Raw genomic sequence first — 26,791 nt, forward strand, 5'->3', positions numbered from 1 at the left:
TGCATAAACCATGTACACATTACAATATTTCATTCACTCATAAGGTGCTATGTTATTGCATAAATCATGTACACCTTACATTCATTAATAAGGTGTTATGGGCGAAGTAACAAAGTATGATCCGAACAATTGTACGAGACTTAGATATCCAACAAAAAAGAAAGTGTGTGTTATTGAAAAATTCTAAAATGTCTTAACAAAAAGGCTCTTAGGATTTGCAAACCCTTGAGTGGTACATATATATGGTTGTGGTTCCATATTACTTAGTATTTAGGTTCTTAAGTCCTATGTTTGCCTTATGTGCCTTGTGCTTGTTGGCAAGTATGTTTTTTAAGGGAAAACACTACCTTAAAGGAAAACGTAACTTAGGCTGTGTTTGGCACGCCACAGCTAGCTTATTTTTCAAGCTTTTTTATGTTGTCGTGTTTGGTAAGCTAAAAAGTAGCTTATAAGCTAGTTTTTTGAAAAGCTACTTAGACTAGCTTTTTAGGAGCTTTTTAAAAATTTTCCAAATACACCCCTTAATTAATTATAGAAACACATAGTCTTTTTATGTAATTTTATATATTTCAGCTAGCTTTTCAGCTAGTTTTACCAAACCTTATTTTTTATCAGCTAACTTTTTATTTAACAACTAGCTGTTCAGCTATCAGCTAGCTTTTCAGCTAGTACGTCAAACATAGTCTTAGTATTTAGGTTCTCAAGCTTTTTCCATAATCTAAAAAAAAAATTTAGGGGTTTTCAAAAATAGTAATGTATTTCGTAACTCGTAAGGTATACCTATGAATTTAACAAATGTACTACAAAATAGGCTAATAAGATGCAAAATTAGCAAATGGACTACAAATTTGGTTAATGGGCTACAAAATTGTATTAAGAAATAAGGATCCATATATAAAGGTTTTTTTTTTTTTTTTTTTTTTTTTTTTTTTTAACACCGGTTTTCTTGATAAAATATCTCTCATAAATCTTCCTTTTAACAAAATCAATTTCTAATATGTTCCTTAAGTGCACATATAAGAAGTATTAATTATGAAAAATATCACCATACTTAAATATAAAATGCATAACTATGAAGATTATTAATGAATTATACATTTATTTATGGTAATATTTATTATAATTAATATATTTCAAATTTAATTATAGTAATAATTGTCTTCAATTAATACTTCTTATATTTGCCTTTAGGGTACATATTAGAAAATCTCTTTCTCAAAAATAGTCTTTAAGATTCCAAATATTTAAAAAAATATATATATGGAAAGGATTTTTACGGGTGAACATGATCTAAAAAAGTAATTGTATTGTGAAATACCTTGATGATGTTGGCATGGTCTTCACTTCACTAGTGTCATGATACATCTTAGTTAGCTATTTATGATTTCTTTAAATTCAATACTCTTAAAAATATTTAATATAATAAATTTTTTTAGTTAAATAATAATTTTTTTTATAGAAGTACGCGAGGAAAGAAAAACGTTTAATAGTGCGTTCATGTGGAGGCTATACGGAAATCTCCGGTTCTCCACCAAACGACTTCTACAAATCTTTGAAGTTTTGTCACTGGTCTTGTAGATTCACTGCATCAGTTTATTTTACCTGAATCGATTGGCGAGAGTTCTCTTTTCCGGCATGATCTCCGATTGGTTTGCTTCCCTACCCTCCTTTGTGATCGTTTCTAGACATTTCTCATGCATTTTTGTGTTATCGTACAAATATCGTAATTTGCTCTTTCTTAAAACCCTAATTCTTACTCCACTTGAATAATTTAAGTAATACGTATTATGGATCAAGAAGATCGGTCTCGATAAATGTCGATTGATAATGATAATCTAAAGCATGTCACACATCACTCGATTGAGAAATAGTTTGAATGGAAGTGTCAAGGGCATACGATAAAGAATCTCATTTTTAGTTGGCGTGATAATTACTCTCAGTTTCTATGTTAATCAGAAATAATCTGAATGGAACTGAAATGAAGCTGATTTGAATTGGAGCAAAATCAGTCCCGTGTATGATACCAAAGCTCTTCAAATTCAATACTAAACCTCTGACTAACAGCTGCCAAATAGTAAGAAGGAAAATGTGTTGATTGTTTAAGCGTTTGAGTTCTAAGAACAGATGATGTAAAGTTCCATGATATTTCAGCATTTCACCAACTTCTTTTTTGGTAGATATAGGTACTACTACTCTGCATTGCCAAACTAATTGAGAGGTTAATGAAATTAAAGACAAACAGAAGTGAGAACTTTGATGGTTAGCCCTTGTTAACAAATGTTTGCCAAGTTAATAAAGAATTAAGAGAAATATAGGTGTTCTTGGTAGTGTGTAACTGTGTATAAATGGATGGACAGAGTTCAGTGCATATAAATTTCAAACACTTAGGTACTTTCCAAAAGGCTTATACAGTTATATATGTTCACCACTAACAAATGGTGTCAAAATGGGTTCAACTGTTTAACCTTATATTTCTATCTTGATAAATTGATTCATGAGACTAGCTTAAGTTGTAAACAACATAGACTAATAGTCAACCGAGCATGCATAATAGCTTAAAATCCAGCTATTTGTTTCAAGGTCAATTCAAGAAAGCTTGTCATTTTGAATTTCAGAGGAGTGAACCTCAAGCAGAATAAAACAACATGAAGCTAGCTGCAAAATTAGATGATCTTGTAGCGAAAAGGTCATCTGCCAGTGATTATGAAGGAAGAAGTGAAGGATCTAGGAGTAGACATGAAATACTGGGGGGATGGAATACAAATAATCGCTTAAATGTTGTAGATAAACACCTTGATGTTCATGAAGACGAAGGATTTATTACCATTCCATGCAGTATGTCCTCATATTTTTTTTCTTGATTACTTTATTTTTCTCTATCCAGTAATAGTCTATATGCATATTCATTATATGAATCATCATTTCTGTTAAATGCTTTCACAGAGGAGCTTCCTGATGGTTGGAATGAAGAATCAGATATGTTATCATTCAAATCCTTGGATCGTTCCTTTGTTTTTCCAGGTAGTTATTCATCTCTAAACATAGTCATGTTTTTATCTTTCAAGGGAGCAACTTTTTAGTTTTTACTATATAATTACCTCCTTTATTCTCTTTTTTCTTTCCATTTTGTGGTAAGACATTACATAATTTGAAACCCAGGTGAACAAATTCATATCCTAGCAACCTTATCCACAAATGTTGCTGGTGACTCAGCTCTGAGCAAGGAAGAAGACAGAGTAAATCCTCAAGAATTGTTAAAAAGATTTAGGAATTCTCATTTTTTTGCTCGAATTGCTGAGTCAGATGAAGTTCTTTGGTCAAAAAGGAAAACCGATTCAACAGTTCAAGGATCAACAGCAGCAATTGGAGGACATTTCCTTCAGATGGAATCCAGTAAAGATGTTAATAAGAACCCTTCTAGTTCTATAAATACATCACTTGATAGAGGAAGTCTTGATACTAGTACCTCAGGTGGAGTTGCAAAAAATGATGTCAAATGTAGCTTGCTTCCTAATGGAGACATAGTGGTATGTTTCATAAACAACATTTATAAATTATAATCAATTTTTTTTTTTATCTATGTATTACTTATTTATATTCTGTTTTCCTGTTTGGAAGGATGCAGGTGCTTTTACAGGTAAACATTGGTGTAGACTTTCTGAATGATCCAGTTCTCGAAATCCTTCAATTCAGAAAACATCAGTCAACAATATTGACTTCAGAAAACTTGAGTCAACCTAAAGAAGACCCATATGGAGATCTCTTGAAATGGCTACTTCCTGTTAAAAATTCTACTTTTTTATCATCACTTCCAGAAATGAGTCACAATCCAAGTGCTAGAAGCTCATTGACAAAACCCAACTCCCCAAGTTCATTTGGATCTCAGAATTTTTTATTAGGTCATTTCAGAAGTCATTCAATGTCATCAATTCCATCTAAAACTAGACCAAATGTGGGCCCAGATGATTGGAATCAAATCATAACAAGTAGTAACCCTGGGAGTGAAAGAAATAATGAAGAGCTCTTATCTTTCAGAGGCGTGTTACTTGAGCCAGAAAGGTTCTCTGTTTGTTGTGGGCTTGAAGGTATTTATATACCAGGTAGAAGGTGGAGAAGGAAAATTGAAATTATAAAACCTTTAGAGATTCGTTGCTTTGCTGCTGAATGCAATACAGAAGATCTTCTTTGTGTTCAAATAAAGGTCCAAACTTTCTCTTCTAAGTTGAATATAAAATTTATCTTACCATAAGTTAATATATATATTAGGAGTTAATTAATCATTGATTATGCAGAATGTTTCTCCTCCACATGCACCAGATATTGTTATATACTTGGATTCTATATCAGTTATATGTGAAGAGTCTTCCAAAGATGGAACTCCTTCCTCTCTACCAATTACATGTATTGAAGCTGGCAATAATCATGGTTTGCCAGGTTTACCCCTCAGGTTAATCTTTAATCTTAAAATTTTCTTGAAGGTTATTTTAGACATTTGACAAAATAGTGAAAAGTCAAAACAATTTGGTTGACTAGATTTTCGTTTGACAGGAAAGGTGAAGAACACTCCTTCATTCTGAAACCAGTTACATCAATTTCATGTTGTAATGCTCAAGTGAAGAGAAGTTATCAATTATCACAGTTGCAGGCTGGAAGCACACGATCAAGTGTGTTCACCCTCACCAATGTGGATCGTGGTCCCTCACCTTCTAATAGATATGCAATTCTTATATCATGCACATCCAACTATACTGGTAATAATTCACTTCCCTATTTCTGAATCTTCATAATAGTTTGTTTTCTGTTTTTATTATAAATAGTTTATTATGCAGAATCGAGGTTGTTTTTTAAGCAGCCAACAAACTGGCAACCACATATTCAAAAGGACATTTTGATCTCTGTTAGCGTTGCATCTCAAACATCAAGAAAAACTCTCCAATCAGACAACACAATCCCTAACTTACCCATTCAGGTTTTTTTATAATTCGAAAATATATTTACAGAAGATTATGATAAATCCAATATAAAAGCTCATGGTATTGAATATTGATAATTCCATTTGTGGTCAGGTTTTAACTCTTGAGGCTTCAAATTTGACGAATGAGGCTTTAACATTAACATTAGTTGCCCCACCTTCGTTTACTTCTTCTATGGTGTCCTTAAACTATTCACCCGCATCACCATCACCATTGACCCCGTTTGATGAAAGAGTGAGCAATGACCATATTGCCCTTCAGAGACTCTGCTCTGTTTCTAAGGTGTTAGATCAAAGATGTCGTGTTGATAGTGACCAAATAGTTCCCGTTTCTAAAACTGATATTGGTCGCACACATATGTGGTTAAAAAGTACAGTTCCTCTAGGGTAAGACTCATCTCTTTTTAACTTTTTATTTTATTATTATTATTATTATTTTAATGGATTTGGGGTTTTTTATTTGGAAGCAGGTGTGTTCCTGGTCGATCCACAGTGAGTGTGAAGCTGGAGCTACTTCCATTGACTGATGGCATTATTACTCTAGATTCTTTACAGATTAACGTTGAAAAAGGTAAATATGCAACAATATTTCACCTTTTTTCTCAATTTATTCATTCAACAATGTTTTGCTTTAGGACCAAAAAATGCAATATTTTACAGTGGTTAAAACATGGCTGCATAATTCATGTCGGTTGCATAAAGTGGTAAAAAAAGAAACATTGTTGTATAAATTGGTAAAAAGTATGAAACATTATTTGCATAAAATGGTAAAAATGTGCTATAAACTGACTTTTTAGAAGAAATCAATAACAATAACGATAACAATAAGTATATTTATCAAATGCTTACTGCATTGATTAAAATCTGTCAAAAATACCAAAACGAATAAAGGTAACCCTAATGATTTGTTAGTTCTAGCCTCTCCCAAGGGAGTTCACAACAGATAACCTACACTCCTTCCTGCTACCTTCTTTTAAACAAACTGTTGCAACAACCAAAAATACCTAAAATACCCCTCTCCACTAATTAGGTGCGGTCGCTGTCTATAATGGGGTGGGGGACTTAGCAATGTCCGGCCCTCAAAGAAGCACCGCACCACCTTGGTCCTTGGCTTGTTGTATAGCATCCAAATTCACCCCTGTTCTTCTAGCTTATCATTACTTATGTTGGCATCTTTCTCACTCATCTTCATTTCATTTCATTTCCTTCCTTTCTTGTTTCTTCACCCATTTGACCTTTCAATGATCTCACTCTTACACTCTTGTTGATATGATTTTCAAGCAAATCAGTCATCCCTAAGACCCATCAGATGACACATTCATTTAAAAATGTTGAAACTCCCTCCACTGTTGTTGCTGAGTTTTGGATTTCATTGGCTATGAGTGTGACTTTGTTTCTTTGACTTCTTTTCAGAAGCTTTTTTAACCTTCACATCATTAACTTTATTTAACAGAGGACAGGACACCTTCAAGTTTTACAGACGATTCTCACTTCACCATCACCATCACCATGTCCTTCCTAATAAAAGATAAAAGATAAAAGATAAAAGATAAAAAGATAAAAAGATAAAAAGATACAGGGTAGGGTAGGGTAGCATCTATATGTTTGCTATCAAAATACATGTTTACTCTTCTTATTGAACAAATTTGACGATGAAGAAAGATAGTTTGGATCATGGACAACCTTAGGAGAAAGCTTGCTGCTTGTTAGAGGCTGGGTCCAATTTTCCTTGATTGAAAACCAAACTCCCACTCTTTTTTTTTTTTTGCAGGATTAAAGCTTTTTCCCTTCTTATTCTCTGTCTCTCATTTTCTCAATTAATGATTCCTGAGCTGTTGCATTTCAACAACACCTCTTTCATTCCTTCTTCTGTTGTTTCCAACCTTTGACCCACACTTCTTAGGGCCTACTGACTTTTAAGTTTTAAGAAGAAATCAATAACAACAACAATAATCAAAACCTTACTTCAAATCCCTCAAAATAAACAATAATTATTTGCTACTGATCGAGACCCTAGCCTGAATTACCAGATTTCACAAAATATAACTTACCCTCCTTTCCTCTACCTTCTTACAAACAATTTGTTAAGTAAAATACCCCTCCACTAAATACATGCTCATTCTTTTGCTGATTTCCCCATATCACCCTTGTCTATAATGGGAGAGACTTAAGTGGTTGTTTAGCACATTGTTGCATGCATTGGTAAAAAACTGAAACATTGTTGCATATATTGGTAAAAGTAAAAAATGGAATATTGTTGCATAAATTGATGAAAACTGAAACATTATTTCATATATTGATAATAATGAAGCATTGTTGCATATACTGGTGAAAAAGGTGAAATATCGTTGCATATACCGCTGAAAAAGGTGAATATCATTGAATTAGTATATATATATATATATATATATATGCTAACATTGTTGTATAAATTGGTAAAAAGTTGAAACTTTGCTGCATAAATTGGTGAAAAAGTTAAATATTGTTGCATAAATATGTAGAAAAGTGAAACATTGTTGCATAAATGGGAAGAGATTTGCCTTTTCTATTGATTTCTATGGATTGGATCCAAAACAATTCTTGAATGGGGTATTCAACTCCAGGTATGAATGGAAAACAACATCTTTATTGGTTTTATTGGTTCTACTTCCTTTTGGAACATTGAAGCATAAATTCCATAAAAAAATGAAACACTTTTGCATAAATTGGTATAAACATTGTTGCATAAATTCGTATAAAAATGAAACATTGTTGCATAAATTAGTAAAAAGGTGAAACATTGCTGCATAAATTGGTGAAAAAGTTAAACATTGTTGCATAAATATGTTGAAAAGTGAACTGTTGTTGCATAAAATGGTAAAAGAATAAAACATTGTTCCATAAATTAGTAAAAAGGTGAAACATTGTTCCATAAATTAGTAAAAAGGTGAAACATCGTTGCATAAATCGATTAAAAAATGAAACATTGCTGCATAAATTGGTATAAAATGACACATTGTTGCATAAATTGGTAAATAAATAAATCATTGTTGCGTAAATTGGATAGAAGTGAAGCATTGTTGCCTAATTTGGTAAAAAAGTGTCTCCCATTGTTGCATAAGTTGGTAAAAAAGAGAAACATTGTTGCATAAATTTGGTAAAAAGGTAAAACATTATTGCATATCTAACGTTGCATAAATCAATATAAAAATGAAACATTGTTTCATAAATTAGTGAAAAAAATGTGAAAAATTGTTGTATAAATAAGCATTTAACTGGCGTCATGCCATTCATTAGGTGACTGATTTCCGGTTATAATGTTCCATGTTTATGTTTTTGTCTCGGAAAGAAACCACTTTGTTATATTTGTTGCATAAATTTGGAAAAAAAATATAAAGTTGTGTTTCATAGATGCAACACATTTAACCCCTTATACAACAACAAAACATATTACAGTTTTATGGGGATATAAGGAGCATATAATTTGGTTGGACCGATAAAACACTATTTTTGTGATATTAAAGAAGTTCCATAAATTGTTGCAACACAGGTATATCCTATGTCCCTGAGCACCCTTTAAAGATAAATGCACGGAGTCCAATCAACACTGGAAACGAAATTCCAGACTGTAGTCGCTGAGACTTGAACTGTTGACCATTTCTGCAAGTACACCATCTATCATGGACAAACGGGCCCGGTTAGGGATTGAGACCTATCAAAAACCTATCTCTCCTTCTATGTTTATACCATTGTGTATAAGCATAATATATAGTATAAGATAATTAAACATGGTCAATGTCTATGGTTCAAATGAAATGAGTCCATATATATGTTGTTCTTGGATAGGATAATAAAAAATATTATTTATAATAATTTTGATTAGATGTCGGCGATTAACATATTTTTGTATAAGGCATTGACTTTAGTTATGAGAAAGAAGGTTTTTGTCAAGTAGGTTGAAATGTGTGATGCATGCTTCATGCTTTGTAATAAAGTCGTGTTGACTTTTAAAATTTATTAATTATGGTCACCAATTCTCAACATATCAACAGTTCCAATTTTTTGTTGATTTTAAGGACGAATTGCACAAAAAAGAGTATGTAGTATGTACTTCAAATTTTGTTTCAGTTTATAATTCATATCCTTTTGAATCAATATTCTATTCTTTACATTATTATTGCAAATATTTCAAGTCTTTATACCTTATACTTTCAATTTTAACGCTTATGACTTTTAGAGTATGAATAATGAGAGAATTATTGACTCCAACTTTGTCTTATTTCATTTTTTCTAACTTTTTATTTCCAAGTTATCATTTTTTCTGCAATAACTTACGTAGGAAAAGCTAATAACCAGTTAAGTTCACATATTATCAGTAACAAAATAAATCTTTCTACGACATTTTGAAAAAGTTTCGACATAAAGACGATTATTTTACATGACTTGGCTATTGAAGATGCCAATGGACATGAATATCATGTCATGTTTAATTAACGGAATAATATCTTAGATCAGTGTTAGACAATGAATCTTTGGTCCTATTTGGTCTCTTGTATCCTAAAACTAATTAATAAAATAAAATAATAGCTGATATAGTTAGGCACCTAGAAAACACTTCCTCCTTTAAAATTCAATAAATACTTTATTTTTCCTCTAAGTAGGTTGTAATATATTCCTTTCCTGATTCTTTTTTTTTTTATCAAATCTCCCAAAATAATTGAAAATGGAGCATGAACGTGACCTTACAAGCAATATTATGCATGTCAAAATTAACCATTTATTTTTATATATAAAAAATATATTAACATCCTACATAATATAAAACTTTAAAAACAATTATCCATATAGTCTTAACTCTTAAGGACAAACATCCTGAATGGTTTTATACTCAAAGCTTGTGTTCTAGACATACAGTTATTAAATAACAAATTCAACTACAATTATTGCATGAACATACAAAACGATCCCCCCCCCCCCCCCCCCCTTTTTTTTTTTCTTTTTAAGACTGTAGTTTTCGTGACCAAAATTTGTTCTTATTTTGGCTTAAATTCATCGTCTGCCTAACTTGAAAATGACATTCCAAGTTTTGAAAAAAAAAACATATTTTTGGGATGAAATTTTCACTATTCTATGAAAAACATATGAAGTAATTTATGACACGCTAATTTTTTGATAGATGAAATGGTTCATATGTTTAATTACAACCTTATATGTTGGTATATCTTGTCGTTTCTTTATACAACATTTCTATGTTTGAACAAAAGCTTCCATTATTTTTATACTTTTATTTCTGTAAATACATTAAAGAAGATTCTATATTTCAAAATATAATTTAACCTCAACATCAACTGCTCAGATCAAACATTATATGTAGACAGTTTTCTTGTGTGGCAAGGACTACCGAACAGCCAGAAAAAGAAAACATAGGCTAAAAGAGAACCCAAGGAAAAAAAGTATTTACTTGATTCCAAAAGATTCACTAAAAACATGGGTTCTTTCTCTATTAAAAAAACAAACTATTACAACTATATATACTAATTGAAATAAAAACATGCTCAAACACTAAAACAATAATTTAAAACTTAAATATCTAACTTTCCTAAAATGCCCATTGACTTAATATCCAATTAACCGAACAATCACCCCCTTAATCGGATTGGTCATACCACTCATTCACAACAACTTTTGATCACCTTCTTTTTGAACCATCTCAATCTCGACCTTTTCCGGACACCCAACCTTCACCACGGTCACATCAAAGTCCTCTATCAACCTTTTGATTGTTCACAACACACGTAACATGTAACATGACATCCCATTGGACATGTTCATTACCATTTAGACTTTTTCCGGATTCACAACCTCTCTCTGACCAGATCCAAAGCCACATGATTTGAACTTCCACCGCCATAATGCTGACACCGTGTTGTTTGTCAATTCATTTCTTGTCTTGACATCCATATCTTTGTTGATCGCTCCTAATCTTAGAGATTCTTCCACCGAACGCCCTCGGTTCAACCATCTCCCATATGTCATGTGCACCCATAATCGCCTTGACTTTGATTAACCACACCAGATAATTCGTTGGAGTCAAAATTGGAACTTGATATGACATCGAAGCTGCTTCTTTAACTATCGACATCCTATTCTCTCTTTTGACAACCTCGACCTCTTTAATCAAGCTTGTTCCGAGAGCACATTTCCACAGAACACGACAAGGTCACGACCACCTTTACCGTCTTTCGTCACCTGCAAAAACAATCCGAATCAAAACCACCCGCTTTGATGTCTTCACGTCCGTTTAGTTAGTCTCTCGCTACGTTACAACAAGCTTGATTAAGAGAAACCGGGGATGCTTGCGATCAAAAGTGAATCACACCCCCTTCAACGTAACCTGATTCCCGTTGCGTTTGCCTCGCAGCGAAAGGATACACTTTTTTTGAAACCGACTCTCAAACCGGCCGCCCTACGTCTTCACGAGCTCTAGTCTCTGATACCAAATGTAGATAGAAAACAAGAAATAGTTTTCTTGTGTTGTAAGGACTGCCGAACAACCAGAAAAAGAAAGCAAAGGCCAAAAGAGAGCGGAAGGAAAAAAGAGTATTTAATTGATTCCAAAGGTTCACCAAAATGTGGGTTCTTTCTCTATTAAAAAAGCAAACTATTACAACTATATATACTAATTAAAATAGAAACCTACTCAAACTCTAAAACAATAAAATAAAACTTAAATATCTAACTTTCCTAAAATGCCCCTTGACTTAATATTCGATTAACCCACCATTATATTGGTATGGTACCGAGTCGATTTCTCTTCTCCTACAATGAAGAAAATAAAAACTATGATGTCATTTCTATAATAAAAAATGTTTATAAAGAGAGAAAAATGTAAATTTGATCCATATGTTAGTAAAAAAAAAAAATTAGGGTTTCACGTTTTAAGCTTTCAATTTTACATAAAGGGTCTTTATGAGCAGATTTCGTTGTTGATAAGGTCCTCCCTTTAACATCCAATTATTTTCAACTGTTAGGTTGTAACACATAGTTTCCACAATGTTTCTAATTTTAGGATAGTGGGTCGTAATTTGATTGAGTAAAGGTATTGAGTTTCAAAGGAATACAGTTTAGACCCTATCAGATATTGATAATGCTGGTTAAGTGATTAAAGCTCTCAAATTGTGCCTTGAAGCAAAGGGTAAAATGGGAAACGTGATAATTTTGGCTTCTTGCATGAATTAATGATTTTAGTTCGGTATGTTTTTATTCAAAAGTAACTAGATAGAATTGTGGGGCTCGCCAATACCTTCGTGTGCATATAAAGATCGTCCAAAAACGGAGTTGAAACGAAGAAGTTATGATTATTTAAAGTTGGAATGGATTTAGGTGAAAACCCATCGTCACGAAGTGGAGAATTGTCTTCCACGTCGTGGTAATCGCCACAGAATGGAGAATTGTCTTCTATAAAGTGGAAGATGGGCAGGCCCAAGCCCATGATTTTTAGGGTTTTCAACGTATTTAAAGGTAAGGATTCATGCTTTGGGACATTTTCTCAACCTTTATCTCATTTAGAACTCATTGGGAGCAACGCTAGCCTCCCTCTTCATAGTTTGAGCTTCTTCCATTTCCTATCATCCATTTTTGGAGTGTTTTTGGTGGTTTTAGAGTGAGGCTTCATACAAGATTAGTCCTTGAAGCTTGGCAATTGAAGATCTCAACTTTCATCTACCTTCTAGACCTTTGTAAGTCATAAAGTTCTAAACTTTATTGCATTTAATCTTTGGATCTAGGTGTATTTAGTGTTTTGGTCCATTTTATTGAGTTTTGGTCCCATTTGATGCTTTTTCCATAGAGTTTGGAAAACTCTTGATCTTTTGAGTAATGTTTGGGTTCAGATTTGGTCATTTGGTGGACTAGAGAGTACATGCAAGAGCTCTCTTTATTCCATGCATGAAGAAAAGTGTGTTTTAGACATATTATGATCTAGGGTTTTAGATCTTGCTTGTTTGGAGCTTCTTAATGGATAAAGTTGGAAACTTTATCCATTTAGATATTATAAGGAATCAGATCTGAGTGTTGGAAGCTTAGACTTAATGGATTAAGTCTTTTTGGGGTTGCTGGATCAGGGAAGACCACGGCATGGTCAAGGCAAGACCACAGTGTGGTGGTCAGTTTCTTTGCGATCGGCTATAGGCCGCACCACGACATGGCAAATGCTTGGCCACGACGTGGTTGCTAGCTAAGTTGACTTTTGGATGTTGACTTTGACCGTTGACTTTTTGACCGGTTTGACTTTTGGTCAAACTTTGGTAGAATCGAGTATTTAGCTAAGGGATAGTCTTGGTTTGACTTTAAGTAGCTCGAGTTAGTTGTTCTATTGGTGAGAATTTTATTGAGCTTCCACTGTTTAGTTCAGGTGGGTTTTCTCACCATACTTTGTACTGCAGTATGTATCCTTTTATGTAGGATGTTGGTATAATGTAGTGATATGTTATATTGGTAGATATGTTATGATTACTTGTGCTTTCCTGTTTATTATTTATCTGTTTGCATATGTCGACATATTATGGTTGGGTTGAGGTGGTCCTGCTTTGTGCTGTAAGCCAAGATACCCGGGCGGTCCAGGTGTACTGTAGGCCTTATGAGGTGGTCAAGTCAGACTGTAGGCCCAAGGGAGTGGTCCAAATATATGTTGTAGGCTCATGAGAACAGTCCAGTTGTATTGTAGGCCTTACGAGGTGGTGCAGTCAGATTGTAGGCTCATGTGTGCATGCATTGTATGTGTATTGTTGGATGGGGGATTTTGGGGAAACTTACTAAGCTTTGTCTTACAGTTGTGGATTCAAATGTTTTTTTAGGGTGCTTATTGGATTACGGAGGAGGGATTGTACGTACACACACATATCAACGGTTTTATTATTTGAGATTCCACATTGTTTTCCATATAAATTTGATTTTGAATTATAGTTTATGAACATGGTTTGACTTGAATGTAACTCTATAAAAATGGTTGTTTATTCTATTTTTTAAAAAAAATATTTTGGAATTTGGGACGTTACAAGTTGGTATCAGAGCTCTTCTTTAAGGGATTTGGATGAACACTCGTTTGATTCCAAACTCAAACTAAGGATTTGAGAAATTTTTATAAACTTTTTGAAAAATAATGAACTTAAAAGAAGAAAGGAAGATGGGTTGTGTATAGTTAGCTAGAGCTCAAGGAAGTGGTATCCCAAAATATCCATATTGGTTATATATCTGTTGATATGAGAATTTTCAGAAATGCATGCTAGTGGACAAGCCAAGGATCTTTCAGGAATTTCATGTTAGAGTTTCCTGATATTTGAGATACCTTATAGCCTAGGTATTTCCTAGTAGATTGATTGTTTGACTCTTGATTGCTTTGTGCTATTTGAAACCTATGTTGATATTAGTTAACTATTATGTGAGTAAGTTAGGAATTCATGCACCTAGGATTAGATAGTCCCAGATTGCATGGTCTGGCCTATTGCACAACTCTTGTTTGAGTCCAACCGTTGTAGTGTTGGATCTCTCAATTGAAGGACTCCCTAATTCTAGTTGCATGTGGTTAGTATTCGTATGATGGTTGGTTGACATTGATATAAGTTTCTCTCCAACAGGATAGCAGGGTGTGGTGGAGTTCCTAGTGACCTATGAAAGGTGTTATGGTATGTCAATGCATACATATGTATGATAGGAATCCTAGGATGAGAATCTAAGAAGTGTAGCTTGTGGATATTTTGAGCGTATAGGTGTGTTTTAGTACACCTAGCCGTGGTCGGGAATAGTGACCTAGAACTTTGGGATGATTCCCGAAACAAATACAGATAGGTGTAGAAGGTAGTATGGGCCCATACTATTAGAAGCACATGATTCGTACGAGGACCAGTAACTGTCACAAGGCTGTTAGGGAATTGGTTGTTGGTAGACAGTGTGGTGTAGCATTGGGGTTAGTTATAGCTCGTCCTCATGTTGTCGGTCTTTTGGTTATGGTTACTCTGGATGAGGGTGAATTTGGGGCTTGTTCGGGCCCAAGTGGTCATGGAAGTTTAGACCTGAAGGGTACAGATCTGTACGAATTAGTTGATCTTAAGTTGTCGAAGACCTTGTTCGAAGTAGTGCCAGTTTGAGTCACGGGACTTATGTAGGAAGCGAATGTGATGATCGACCCAAGGATTGAAACCTAAGGATGGGTGGTCGGCTAATGGCTTGGGATGTCATTCTCTACAACAGGGTTATGTTCATCTAACGTCCCGTGTTTGAGGGAGAAGGGATCGGATGTGTGTCAGTCAATAGATGGAAGAAAGGGAGGGTGTTCTCCACATCTGTAGGTTCTCATTTCTCAATTGGATTGGTGCGGAAATATAATATCAAGAAGATAATCGTATGAACAATGATGAACAAAATATGTGAGTAAACTGTTATGGATAGATAGAGAGAATCAACATGTTACAAGAACAACTCATGGCTAGGGAGAATCCCCAGCCAAGCACTCTCTCTAATCTGAAGTCTACATGGGTGCAGTCATAATACAAAATGTCTACTCACCTCCACTTTATATACTAGTGGAGGGAATATACTCTCATACAAGGGAATATTCAAGCCTAATAAATCACTCATCATTGTAGAGCATTTTCATGCTCCAACAATCTCCCTCTAAATGCTCATAAATGGTGAGGGTAATTAGCAGTGATAAAATGCAGAACATCTGACGAGTAGGTATTGGTGTTGAAGTATCTCGAAAAAGCTGAAGCAGTCGTGATCTCGGAATCTGGCAATGGAATCTCTATCATCAAAGAACATACATAGGTCCCAACTTTGAATAAAATATGAAATCCCAATCTTTGAAACTGATCAGTCCCCAACAACCAATCATGTTCACAGTCTCCCCCTCAACTGTAGAACCGAAGAACACAATTTCGAATCACACAACGTCTTCAATATTCTGAACTCGAGTGATAATGCACCAAATAATCTTTGAAGAATAACCTACTGAAAATGTGAAGCATCCCAAAGTGAAGTCAAAATGATAAATAATGTGAATCCGAAGACATGGTCTAGCAATGCCAAAAATTTGATCGGAAGATCAAAAATAAGTGCCACGTCACATCGTCAAAATAATCTTCGTCTTCAAAATATCGCAAATCCGAACTCGAGAAATCATAAAATCTGATCCGGATGCAAACACAAATGAGACATCCCAAAATGTAGAGTCTGAAGATAAATAATCGTAATTCGAAGAACATATAGTAATGACGAAAATTCAATCTGTAAAGATAAAAAATCAGTGTCACATCACATTACTAAATCGATCTCCATCTTCAAATGTCTCTAATGTCGAAACTCCAATAATAAACTCATAATGGATGCTCATGATTCTCCCCTTATTTTTTTTTTATCAAAAATGCAATAAAGATAAAAAAATAATCATGAAATCGGGCAAGAGAATACGTCAGATATGATGGAGCATTGTACGCTCCCCCTTGATGTGAGCATCTACCCGTAAAAATGAGGATATTATTTTTTTGGGTCATGGGTAGACTTGGTGACGTATTGCCGAACTGAACAAACACTGTAGAATATATATGATAAACCCGTTGCTGAAGAACCATAATGCTGAACCGAAGTAATGTTGATAACCGAAATGCAAACCCGAACTCCCAAAGCACAACCAATGACTCGTCAATCAAGGTCGAAGTGAACCGCTCTAGAACTTTAATCGGTCCGAATGATGGTCCGAGACCATATGTAACCAGTCTGAAGGAAGTAAAATGCAAACACCGGAAAAGATCCAAACCTCGGAAAACGTTGCTGATCAAACAAGTTTCCGAATGAAAATATGTGGATCCTGTAACGACCCAAAAATCAAGGGTAAAAATTTCATTTTTTTTATTATAGTCAAACACAAATGTTACTTCATCCGATCATTCAAAACATTACTTAATTAAAACGTTTATCAGAGTTACGTCCCAAAATCATATAAAGCGGAAAACATGGGTGTGTGCGCTGCGATCAAGCCGGACCCTTCCTTTCCAAACCAATGATACCTGAAACCATAAACAAAACTGTAAGCACGAAGCTTAGTGAGTTCCCCAGAGCATACCCCACATAATCCACATAATCGCATAAACCATATCAATCACATAGGCCATATCAATCATATAAGGGAGCCATGGAAACCCTCCAAGGTCTTATACACATAATCACATAAATCATATCAACTACACAAGCCATGCATATAAACATATAAGGAAGCCATGGAAACCCTCCAAGGTCTTACTACGGGTGCCATAGGAACCCCCTCATGGTCTTAGCCCACTACCATGGGACCCCCCCCCCCCCCCCATGGTCTTAGACTGGAATGCCATAGGAACCCCCACATGGTCTTATATCCATCTGCCTCGGGAACCCCCCGGGGTCTTCCATGCAAGTATCACAAAGACAACTAGCATACCAAATACCACACAATCAACTAGCATACCACATATAACTAATTGCATGGGAACCCTCACATGGTCTTAGCTAACCAAAGAAATATCATACAAGCTAAACATACAAAAATACTAGGATGCCATGGAAACCCTCCAAGGTCTTACACCAAATGCCATGGGAAACCCCACATGGTCTTAATCTACTGCCACGGGACCCCCCCCCCTCGGGTTCTTCCATACACATGCCATATCCACAACACATAATCAATCTAGCAATCCACATCTCATAAAATGGGCCGGCCTTGGTGCCTTAGACCCATTGGTATAGTGAAGAGACTCACCTCGCACAACTGAAGTCCCGCAGATAAAACTTCAGCTGCTGGTTGACAGATTCCCGAACTGTCAACATCAAAACAACACCCAATTAATAATTGGGTTCTAATACATAACCATAAGTCCATGCTTGGGGTAAAGGACCATTTTATCCCCTAACCTAGCTTGGTTCAAAACCAAGGCCCAAACTCACACTCTGAAGGCCCAAAAGCCAAATAATCAACCAAGGCCCAACATATGGCCCGATTTTCCAAATTGGGCCCAAACCTCTACATGGTCTTACCTTAAGGCCCAAAAATTTGTTCAAGTCCAAACACTTGGCATTCCAATGGTCCAATATCCATAATCATCAAGGCCCAATTATGGCCCACCTATGGCCTACATTTTCAAATTGGGCCTAAGCCTTTCCAATGGGCATTATCCTAAAGCCCAATAATTTCCTTAGTCCATAAACTTGTTCCCATTTGGCCCACGAAGGCCCACAACAACTCAACCCAAGAAATGGCCCAACAAGAACCCAAACCTAATTAGGGTTTTTCACATAAAAATGACGATTAGGGTTAAGTGTTCTTACTTAACCCATTAAGGACTTAATCCATTAAGGGCTTAATCCATTAAGGGATTAATCCATTAAGTCCATTACTCCACTAGACCAAACATACAAAGTAATCGGGCATCAGTCAAAATTCCAAATCCAACGGTCCAACGCGGGTCCCGACAAATCCAAAACTCACATTCCCAAAAATTAGGGTTTTCTAAACCCTAATTAGGGTTTCCAACCAAATCACAAATCAATTAATCCAATAGTTAAGTTTTTACATTAATTAAAGTCTAACAAGTCGGGTACCACCCACTACCACCTCGGGTGGTGGTGGTCAATGACGGCTCACGGCGGCGACCACCACCTCGTGGTGGTGGTGGTTATGATCTTAGGCCAAAACAACACCAAAAGCACTCCAACATCAGTCCAAGCGCACCCGAAAGCACACAGCCACCCAAGGTGGCGACCGGTGGCGGCAAAATTGTAACGCCTGTAGATCCGGGCTAGTCAATTTAGAGACGATAAGCGTCAAAAATGACTTTTTGATAGAAGATTATTTAGGATGAATAATCTTAACTAAGTTGTAGTATATGTTACAAGGATTCCGTACATATAAAGAACGCCGAAATCCGAGTTATAACGAAGAAGTTATGACCTGTCGAAGTTTCGCGACAGAACCGGCACGACACAGCGCGACGTAAATAGTGAATTTACGTTAGAGCGATATTTGGCCTTAGCGATCTAAACGAAAGTCATAGAAGTAGTTAAACCGAGAGTGTGCATAAAAAGAACGCCCAAATCTGACTTCGTATGAGGAAGTTATGATTTTCCGAAGTTTCGACTTAGCAGTGTGCAGCCCGAATACTCGATTTGAGATCGAGCGGTTTTTAGCCGAAACAATATAAATGAGAATTGAAGATCTCGTAAATGGTAGTGCAACGGTAAAAAGACAGACGAAAACGGAGTTCAGATGGAGTTATGAATTTCGAGCGTAGTTTTCCTGTCCCGGCCTACTAAAAATAATATAATAAAAATAAAGTCAAAATTAGCCGACGAAGTCTAAACGAGAGTTGTAGAGCATAATCTCACCTACGTGTGGATATAAAGAACGTCGAAAACGGAGTTCGTATGCGAAAGTTATGAATTTCTGAAGTTCGGGGCGCGAAACCCCAAAACTGTCAGAGTTCACGACGTGAATACAGTGTTTACGACGTGAACTCAGTATTTATGACTTCTGAAGCCTGACAGACGCAAGTGGCGATGACGCACCTGATGACTATTGAATTCACGACGTGAGAACTTAAAATTCACGACGTGAGAGCTGAAAAATGACCCTATAAATAGAAATCGAGGGTCAACCGATTTTGGTTGCTCTATCTCTTCTCTCCCACTCCCGATACCCTCTCTAAGCCCTATTTTAACCCCCCGAATCCCCGGTATCATCCCGAGACACGAAGCAAGTCCCGGAGCCCGAAGATCCCGAGAAGAAAAGAGTTTCCGAGCCGAAGCTCTGCCTGTGAGAAGCCCGGTGTGTGAAGATCTTCCAGTTTCACCGAAGAAGTACTACTCTTAGAGCCATAGTCTTGTCCGGTCATCTTCTGATCAAGTGAGTGTATAGTCCCTTTCATAAACACGATAATAATACAAGTATTGTTTGAATGTATTAAGTATATTGTTGTTTATATGTGTGAGTGCGTAGTTACTTTCTTCTAACACATAAATACGAAGTATTTGCTATGAAATTACGTGCTATGTGTTTATATATTGTTTGTCTATTTGAGATGGGCATATAATTGATTTTTTATACAGGTGTTAAATGATTTAAACTGTGTAAGTATTTGTATCTACGGAAATGTTGGGTAGAACATGGGTAGATGAGATAGTTGGTGACTATGGAGTTAGCGCCTATTGTATAAACCTTGGTGACTATGGAGTTAGCGCCTACTGTTAAGTGAACCTTGGTGACTATGGAGTTAGCGCCTACCGTTAAGTAAACCTTGGTGACTATGGAGTTAGCGCCTACTGTTAAGTAAACCTTGGTGACTATGGAGTTAGCGCCTATTGTATAAACCTTGGTGACTATGGAGTTAGCGCCTACTGTTAAGTAAACCTTGGTGACTATGGAGTTAGCACCTGATAGCTATGGATTTAGTACCTAATAGATAAACTTTGGCAGCAATGGACTTCGTGCCAATTCCTTAGGTCAATCCTTAGGAACGAATGAATAAATGATAGTTGATTCTTAGGGTAAAACCTTAAGAAATAAAGAAGATAATGGGGATGGGTAATTGGGTTGATTGTTTGATGATTAAATATAATAATTATATTATTGTGGGTTGAAAACCCTATATGCTCACCAGGATCCCAAGCCTGACCCACTCAGTTTTCTTTGCACTACAGGTAATGGCACAAGAGTATAAGTTGGTGGACTTGACGAGAGATTTTGGATTATAGATCAGTAGTTATAAATAACTGTTGTAAGGTCTATTTTATACTGTTTATGCTTTTGGTCTGTATCGGAACATGACATCCCGAGATTTTGTTATTTAATGAAAATACATTTCTTTAAAGAAATGCTTTGATAAATTCTTATCACATTTTGTTTTGGGAACAAATTCCGCAACTGTTTTCTGTAAACGATTACTCTGATTTTAAAACAAAGCATAAACAAATCGGTCTTTTCTGGCCGTGAAAAATGGGGATGTCACAAGAATGACGACATGAGGTAGCAGCCACCACCACATGGTGGCGGTGGGGTTTTCCTCGGTTTTCCGACCAACAACAACAACACACACACACACACACACGCCTGAAACATAACAACACCGGGATACACACTCAATCAGCAACCTTGTGGTGGCAAACAGTTGTTGGAGATGAGAGCCACCACCTTACGGTGGTGGTGACAGGTCTTCTTGATTCTCTGCCAAAAAAAATGTACATACTACACCATTAATTCTGAAAACAACCCTTATTTGCGAACAATTACGCACTCCGCCACCTACAAGGCGGCAGAACGTCACCGTAATACAACAGAAAATGGCGACCAACGGGCGACGGTGGCTAAAACGGCGATTACGACCCCCATACAACCAAAAAGGAACGAAAGAGATGAGAGAGTAGATGAGTCAGTCATACCGAGAGCTTTCCGATTGCACACGACCCATGTTTCGCCGGCCACAACTTCATCATCGTTCTTGGTGGCTCTTCCGGCTGCCCATGACGCCCGACAGCAACGTCGTGGTGACGTTTCAGTAGCGAGGTAGCCACTTGGCGGCCTTGTCCGATCGAAAAAACGAGAAAAGGAGAGGTAGCGGCTGAAAGGGCCATGCATGGTGGCGGCTGAAGATGATCTCTTAGGTTTAGGGTTTGGAGATGCGACGAGGGGGAAGGCACGAGTTTAGGTCCCGCTCCATTCAAAATTATGCACGTTTTACACATTTGGTCCCTCCCCATGAGATCTTTTTCAAATTAAGGCTACAATTTACAAAGCATCCCCCAACATCCAAGATTCACAACAATTCAAATCTCAGAAGTTACCATTTTACCCTCAACATTCCAAAATCCTTTCAATCTAAGTCTAATAATCACCAAACACCCCCTGACTTCTGAAAATCTTTACAAAATAAATCCCGGAATTACACTTTAACCCCTGAAAGTCCAATTATATCGTTTGGCTCCCCGAAACCAACACCCCGCTAAATATTATGGATTTTAGGGCTATTATAAAATAATATAAAATATAAATTTACATCTTGGATTTCCAGGTTTATTATTTAATTACTCTATTTCAAACGGGATGTTACAAATCCGAATCTCTAAAGCATAAAAATCGGAGGCTGCAAATGCGAGTCGCTCAGTAGGAGGAAGAACACACAAACAATAATCTCTGAAATAATTGTGTCTTCACTCGTAATCAGCAAGAAAAATGAAGCTTTAAACCATAAGGCTAAAATTGGTGTTAAAAAAATCATTGGTATTAAAAAATAATGGGTTTTAAAAAAAAATAAGGAATTAATTGGTTTTAAAAAAAATGGATAAAGGTAAAAAAAATTAATTGGGTATAAAAAAAATTGAATTGGTTTTAGAAAAAATGGGTAAACAAAAAATTGTTTGGACAAAACAAATTTGAATGAAGATAATTGTATAAACAATGATGAACAAAATATGTGAGTAAACTGTGATGAATAGATAGAGAAAAACAACATATTATATGAAGAACACTCATGGATGGGGAGAGACCCCATCCAAAGTTTCTCTAGTCTAAAGTCTACATAAGTGCATCCATACATAAATGACCACTCACCTCCACTTTATATACTAGTGGATGAAATATACTCTCATACAAGAGAATATTCTACCAAAAGAAATCACTCATCATTGTAGAGCATTTACATGCTCCAACAACATCAATTTTTGTCGCGAGGGGGGGGGGGTATTATTCGATTCGTTGTGAATCATTTTTGTCTTACAACAATGGAATGTTCGAGACTCAACTGTTCTTTTGGTTCGGTGGCCTAGGTGAAGACCATATCGCAAGTCGGATATGTGACGCAGTTTTGAGAAGATCGGGTGTATCCGATAGGGGTGAGCAAACCCAAACCAAGAAACCGAGAAACCGACTAAAACCGACGAAACCGAAACCGATAAAACCAAAACCGAAGCATAACCGACAATTATATTTTCTTTTATATATTAAATAATTATACTTTCTTTTATCTTTTTTTTAAATAACAAAAAACTTCATAAATAGTCCATGTTTTGTGAAATGACATAAATGTCCTTCTACTAACGGTGGTCAAAAGATGACGGCGTCAACTGAAAGAACCATTTGTTAAAAATTTTGAAACCATAGGGACCATCTGTGAGGTTTTTTGAACTTAAAGACTAAATTTCAGATTTTATGAAACCACAGGGACTATTTATGAAGTTTTGTCTTATAAATATGACTAAATGGATGTTTTTTTTTTTTTTTTTGATATTCTAAGAAAATAACTAAATAGATTAAAAAACAAGGTAAATAGACATATATGATTTTACCGTTAAATGAAGTTATAATAATGCCAAGAGGAGAGAACAATATATTGAAAAAGTATATACTGAGCATGATAGCATATGACGTCACAAAACAACACGTCACCAAGTATGCAGCAATAATTTTCAAGCTCTCTCTTTCTATCTCCTGCCCAGACTGCCCGCTTTTCCCACTTCCTCTCACGATACTGACCGCTTTGTTTTATGCTTTGTTTTATGCTGTTCCAATCAACTCCTTCCTGGCCACCTGTATTACCCTTCGTAGTCGAGGGTATAATTGGAAATTTCAGCTCCTGTTCCTGTCATATGGGCAACAACACTCCATTTAGTATTTCTAAAGTAATATTATATGTACCTCTTTTTATTTTTAAATATGTTCCACTTATCCTATTTCAACATCTATCAATTTATAAAATCAAAAATACACTGTTAGAATTAGTTTTACTTTGTCAAATGGACGAGACAAAGTTTGCATTTTATATGTTCAAACTAAACATGATACCAAAAGTAAGCTATAATAATAATAAACAATTATTATTATTATTATTATTATTATTATTATTAACGAAATCAACTATAAATAATAATAATATATTTATAATTTATACAATGAAACTATAAAATAAAGTAAATTTATTATAATTAAAACTAAAATATTAAATTTCAATTAATAATATTTATTATTTAATATATATATATATATATATATATATATATATATATATATATATATATATATATATATATATATATATATATATATATATATATGGTTAGGTTATTTTGTTTCTTACATTTATTGTGTGCTAAAATGCACCAATAGAAATTTAGTAAATTAAATATTTATTTAATTAAATAAATATAGATATTAAATGATTTCCATAATTATATGTATATTAAACGATATCCATAATTATAATTCTCTTTTTATGAAAACTAATTAAATCCGTCATTAATGTCAGCAATAATATTCTTTCAGAATGAATTCGCATCTAGGTTTTTATATATGAGTTCGTATTTTGTTTCATGACTCACTCACTTAAAATATAATAAAGTTGCATGGAATATGAAGAACAAGAGTGTATTCTATTAGAATACACTCTCATTCTGCTGGAATACACTCTCATTCTTCTAGATATGAATTCATTCTGAAAGAATATTATTGTTGACATTAATGACGAATTTAATTAGTTTCAATAAAAATGAGTTATAAGTATGGATAACATTTAATATATATATAATTAATACTAAATTCATATTGATGCATTCTAGCATACAATAGATGTGAGAAACATTTAGCATTCTTATTATTTTAGTTTATAATATTAATATATAATAAATATTTCCGATAGATATTAAAAACTAGGTAATTTGTATCCCAATAAGAGAGTACATTTAGCTTCACCTTCATGGCTTCATTTTAATTACAAAACTATATAATTAATATTTGTGATGGATATATAACACATTCAATTAAAAACTACTTATATCAAAGATATTTAATATATATATATATATATATATATATATATATATATATATATATATATATATATATATATATATATATATATATATATAGGTGTAGGATCAAATGAGAACACTAAAAATGTTGAGAACGCGAGAACAAAGTATATTCATTTGTGATTCCATGTATTCATTTGTGGAGAAATGATAAATTTTTACGCCTTTAATTTCAATTGAAGAAAAAAAAACATATTCATGTTGATTGAGCGTAAAAATTTATCATTTCTCCACAAATGAATACATGTAATCACAAATGAATATACTTGTTCTCGCGTTCTCAACCTTTTAGGTGTTCTCATTTGATTCTTTCCCTATATAGGAGTAGGATCAAATGAGAACACCAATAGGGAAAAGTTCAATAGAGAACCATAATTATTGGTTCTTCAAGGAACCAATTTTTTTTTTCAATTTCTAGAGCTTATTCTTTATAGAAAAAAATATCTAAATTCATATATTAACATTGTGAATGTGAAAAATATTTTTCGGATTCACCGTGTGAATCCGGATTCACATTGTGAATTTTCAAAGATTCACATTGTGAATTTGACGTAAAAAAAAATGAATTTGATATCATTGGAAAAAGGATAAAAATTTATGAATTTCTGTATTTTTAGTTTTTTTTTTTTGATAAAAAATAAGTTCTAAAAGTTGAAAAAAAGGTTGGTTCCTTGGTTAATTATGGTTTTCTATATATATATATATATATATATATATATATATATATATATATATATATATATATATATATATATATATATATATCAAGGTTGTAAAAAACGCTCGACGTTAGTTAGTCGGTGGACTGGGGTCAAGAGATTAATCGGCTAAGCGGAGATTATTCGGGGGATTAATCGGGGACCATTAATTGCTAATTTTTTGAATTTTAAAAAATTTAATATGACTAATATCATATCAAACTTCGTAAATACCACTAATATGATAACAAAATAGGTTAATATGATTAATACAACACTAATCATGTCTCAAGTAGTTTCCATTGAAATAAAACTTTTTCAAAATGTTAAAATTTCATCGTTTTATAATGTTTCACTCATTATGTATGCAGAGATTAATCGTTAGGCGCCCTCTAATCGGTCGAGTAGCGCCTAGGGATATATCAGAGATTAATCGGGACCTAGTCGGGATTTTTACAACAGTGATATATATATATATATATATATATATATATATATATATATATATATATATATATATATATATATATATATATATATATATATATGAAAACAGCAACAAATTCCAAATCATATTAATGTTGTAAGGAATGTAGATGTGGGCAAACATAGGAAAGTAAATCAAAGTTACTAAGTTAGCAACAGACACAAATATATGTAAATCAAATTAGAAGCATATAGATTTGACTTTTAAGAACCAACAAAATAGAACAATTATCTAATTCATAACCATCAGTTCATTAAAAAACTCTAGAAAAAACCTTAGAAAACCAAATATATTATATCTTAATGCTTAAAATAACCATCACGTTATATATTTTATCATTAAAACCATTTTAGTCATATTTTTGTTCATTAAAAGCATTTTTTTCTTAATGTTTCGTGACTATTTTATGTTTTTGATTTTAAAAATTTCTACAATCAAACTTATGAAGTTATTATACTGGTTTCAATGGACAGTTGAATAAAAATACATTTCTGTATTATAGTTTTATTGAAATCAAAATGCTATAAAATAGTCATAAAATATTAATTTAGATAAAATCAAACATAACATGATATGATAATAGATAAAAAAAAATGATATATCCTTTTAGATATTTATAATGATTTTTTTGAGATTTTCCCAAAACTTTATTACGACAGTAATTGCGTAATTGGTCCATGTTAACTGCTATGATTGAATTTTAGGGATTTTATTCTTTTTTCTTGGGTTGAAGAAGTCAGCCATTTTGTGAGATTTCAAATCTTTATTTTGAGTACT

The 26,791-nt window shown here is 34.2% G+C and overlaps 1 protein-coding gene across 1 annotated transcript; it reads left to right on the top strand.

Moving 5' to 3' along the window:
- Positions 1–1,481: 1,481 nt before the first annotated feature.
- LOC145169428 (uncharacterized) lies at positions 1,482–8,994 on the top strand. The gene is made up of 11 exons (XM_079087979.1): positions 1,482–1,649; positions 2,616–2,835; positions 2,944–3,021; positions 3,160–3,527; positions 3,626–4,201; positions 4,293–4,447; positions 4,549–4,751; positions 4,830–4,969; positions 5,067–5,359; positions 5,443–5,543; positions 8,502–8,994. Exons 2-11 carry the CDS (start codon positions 2,646–2,648, stop codon positions 8,588–8,590), a joined length of 2,193 nt encoding a protein of 730 aa, XP_078944105.1. The 5' UTR covers positions 1,482–1,649; positions 2,616–2,645; the 3' UTR covers positions 8,591–8,994.
- Positions 8,995–26,791: the final 17,797 nt, after the last annotated feature.

Source organism: Lactuca virosa, chromosome 4 (genome assembly GCF_052849685.1).
Source record: "Lactuca virosa cultivar CGN04683 chromosome 4, Lactuca_virosa_CGN04683_v6, whole genome shotgun sequence".
NCBI lineage: Eukaryota > Viridiplantae > Streptophyta > Magnoliopsida > Asterales > Asteraceae > Lactuca > Lactuca virosa.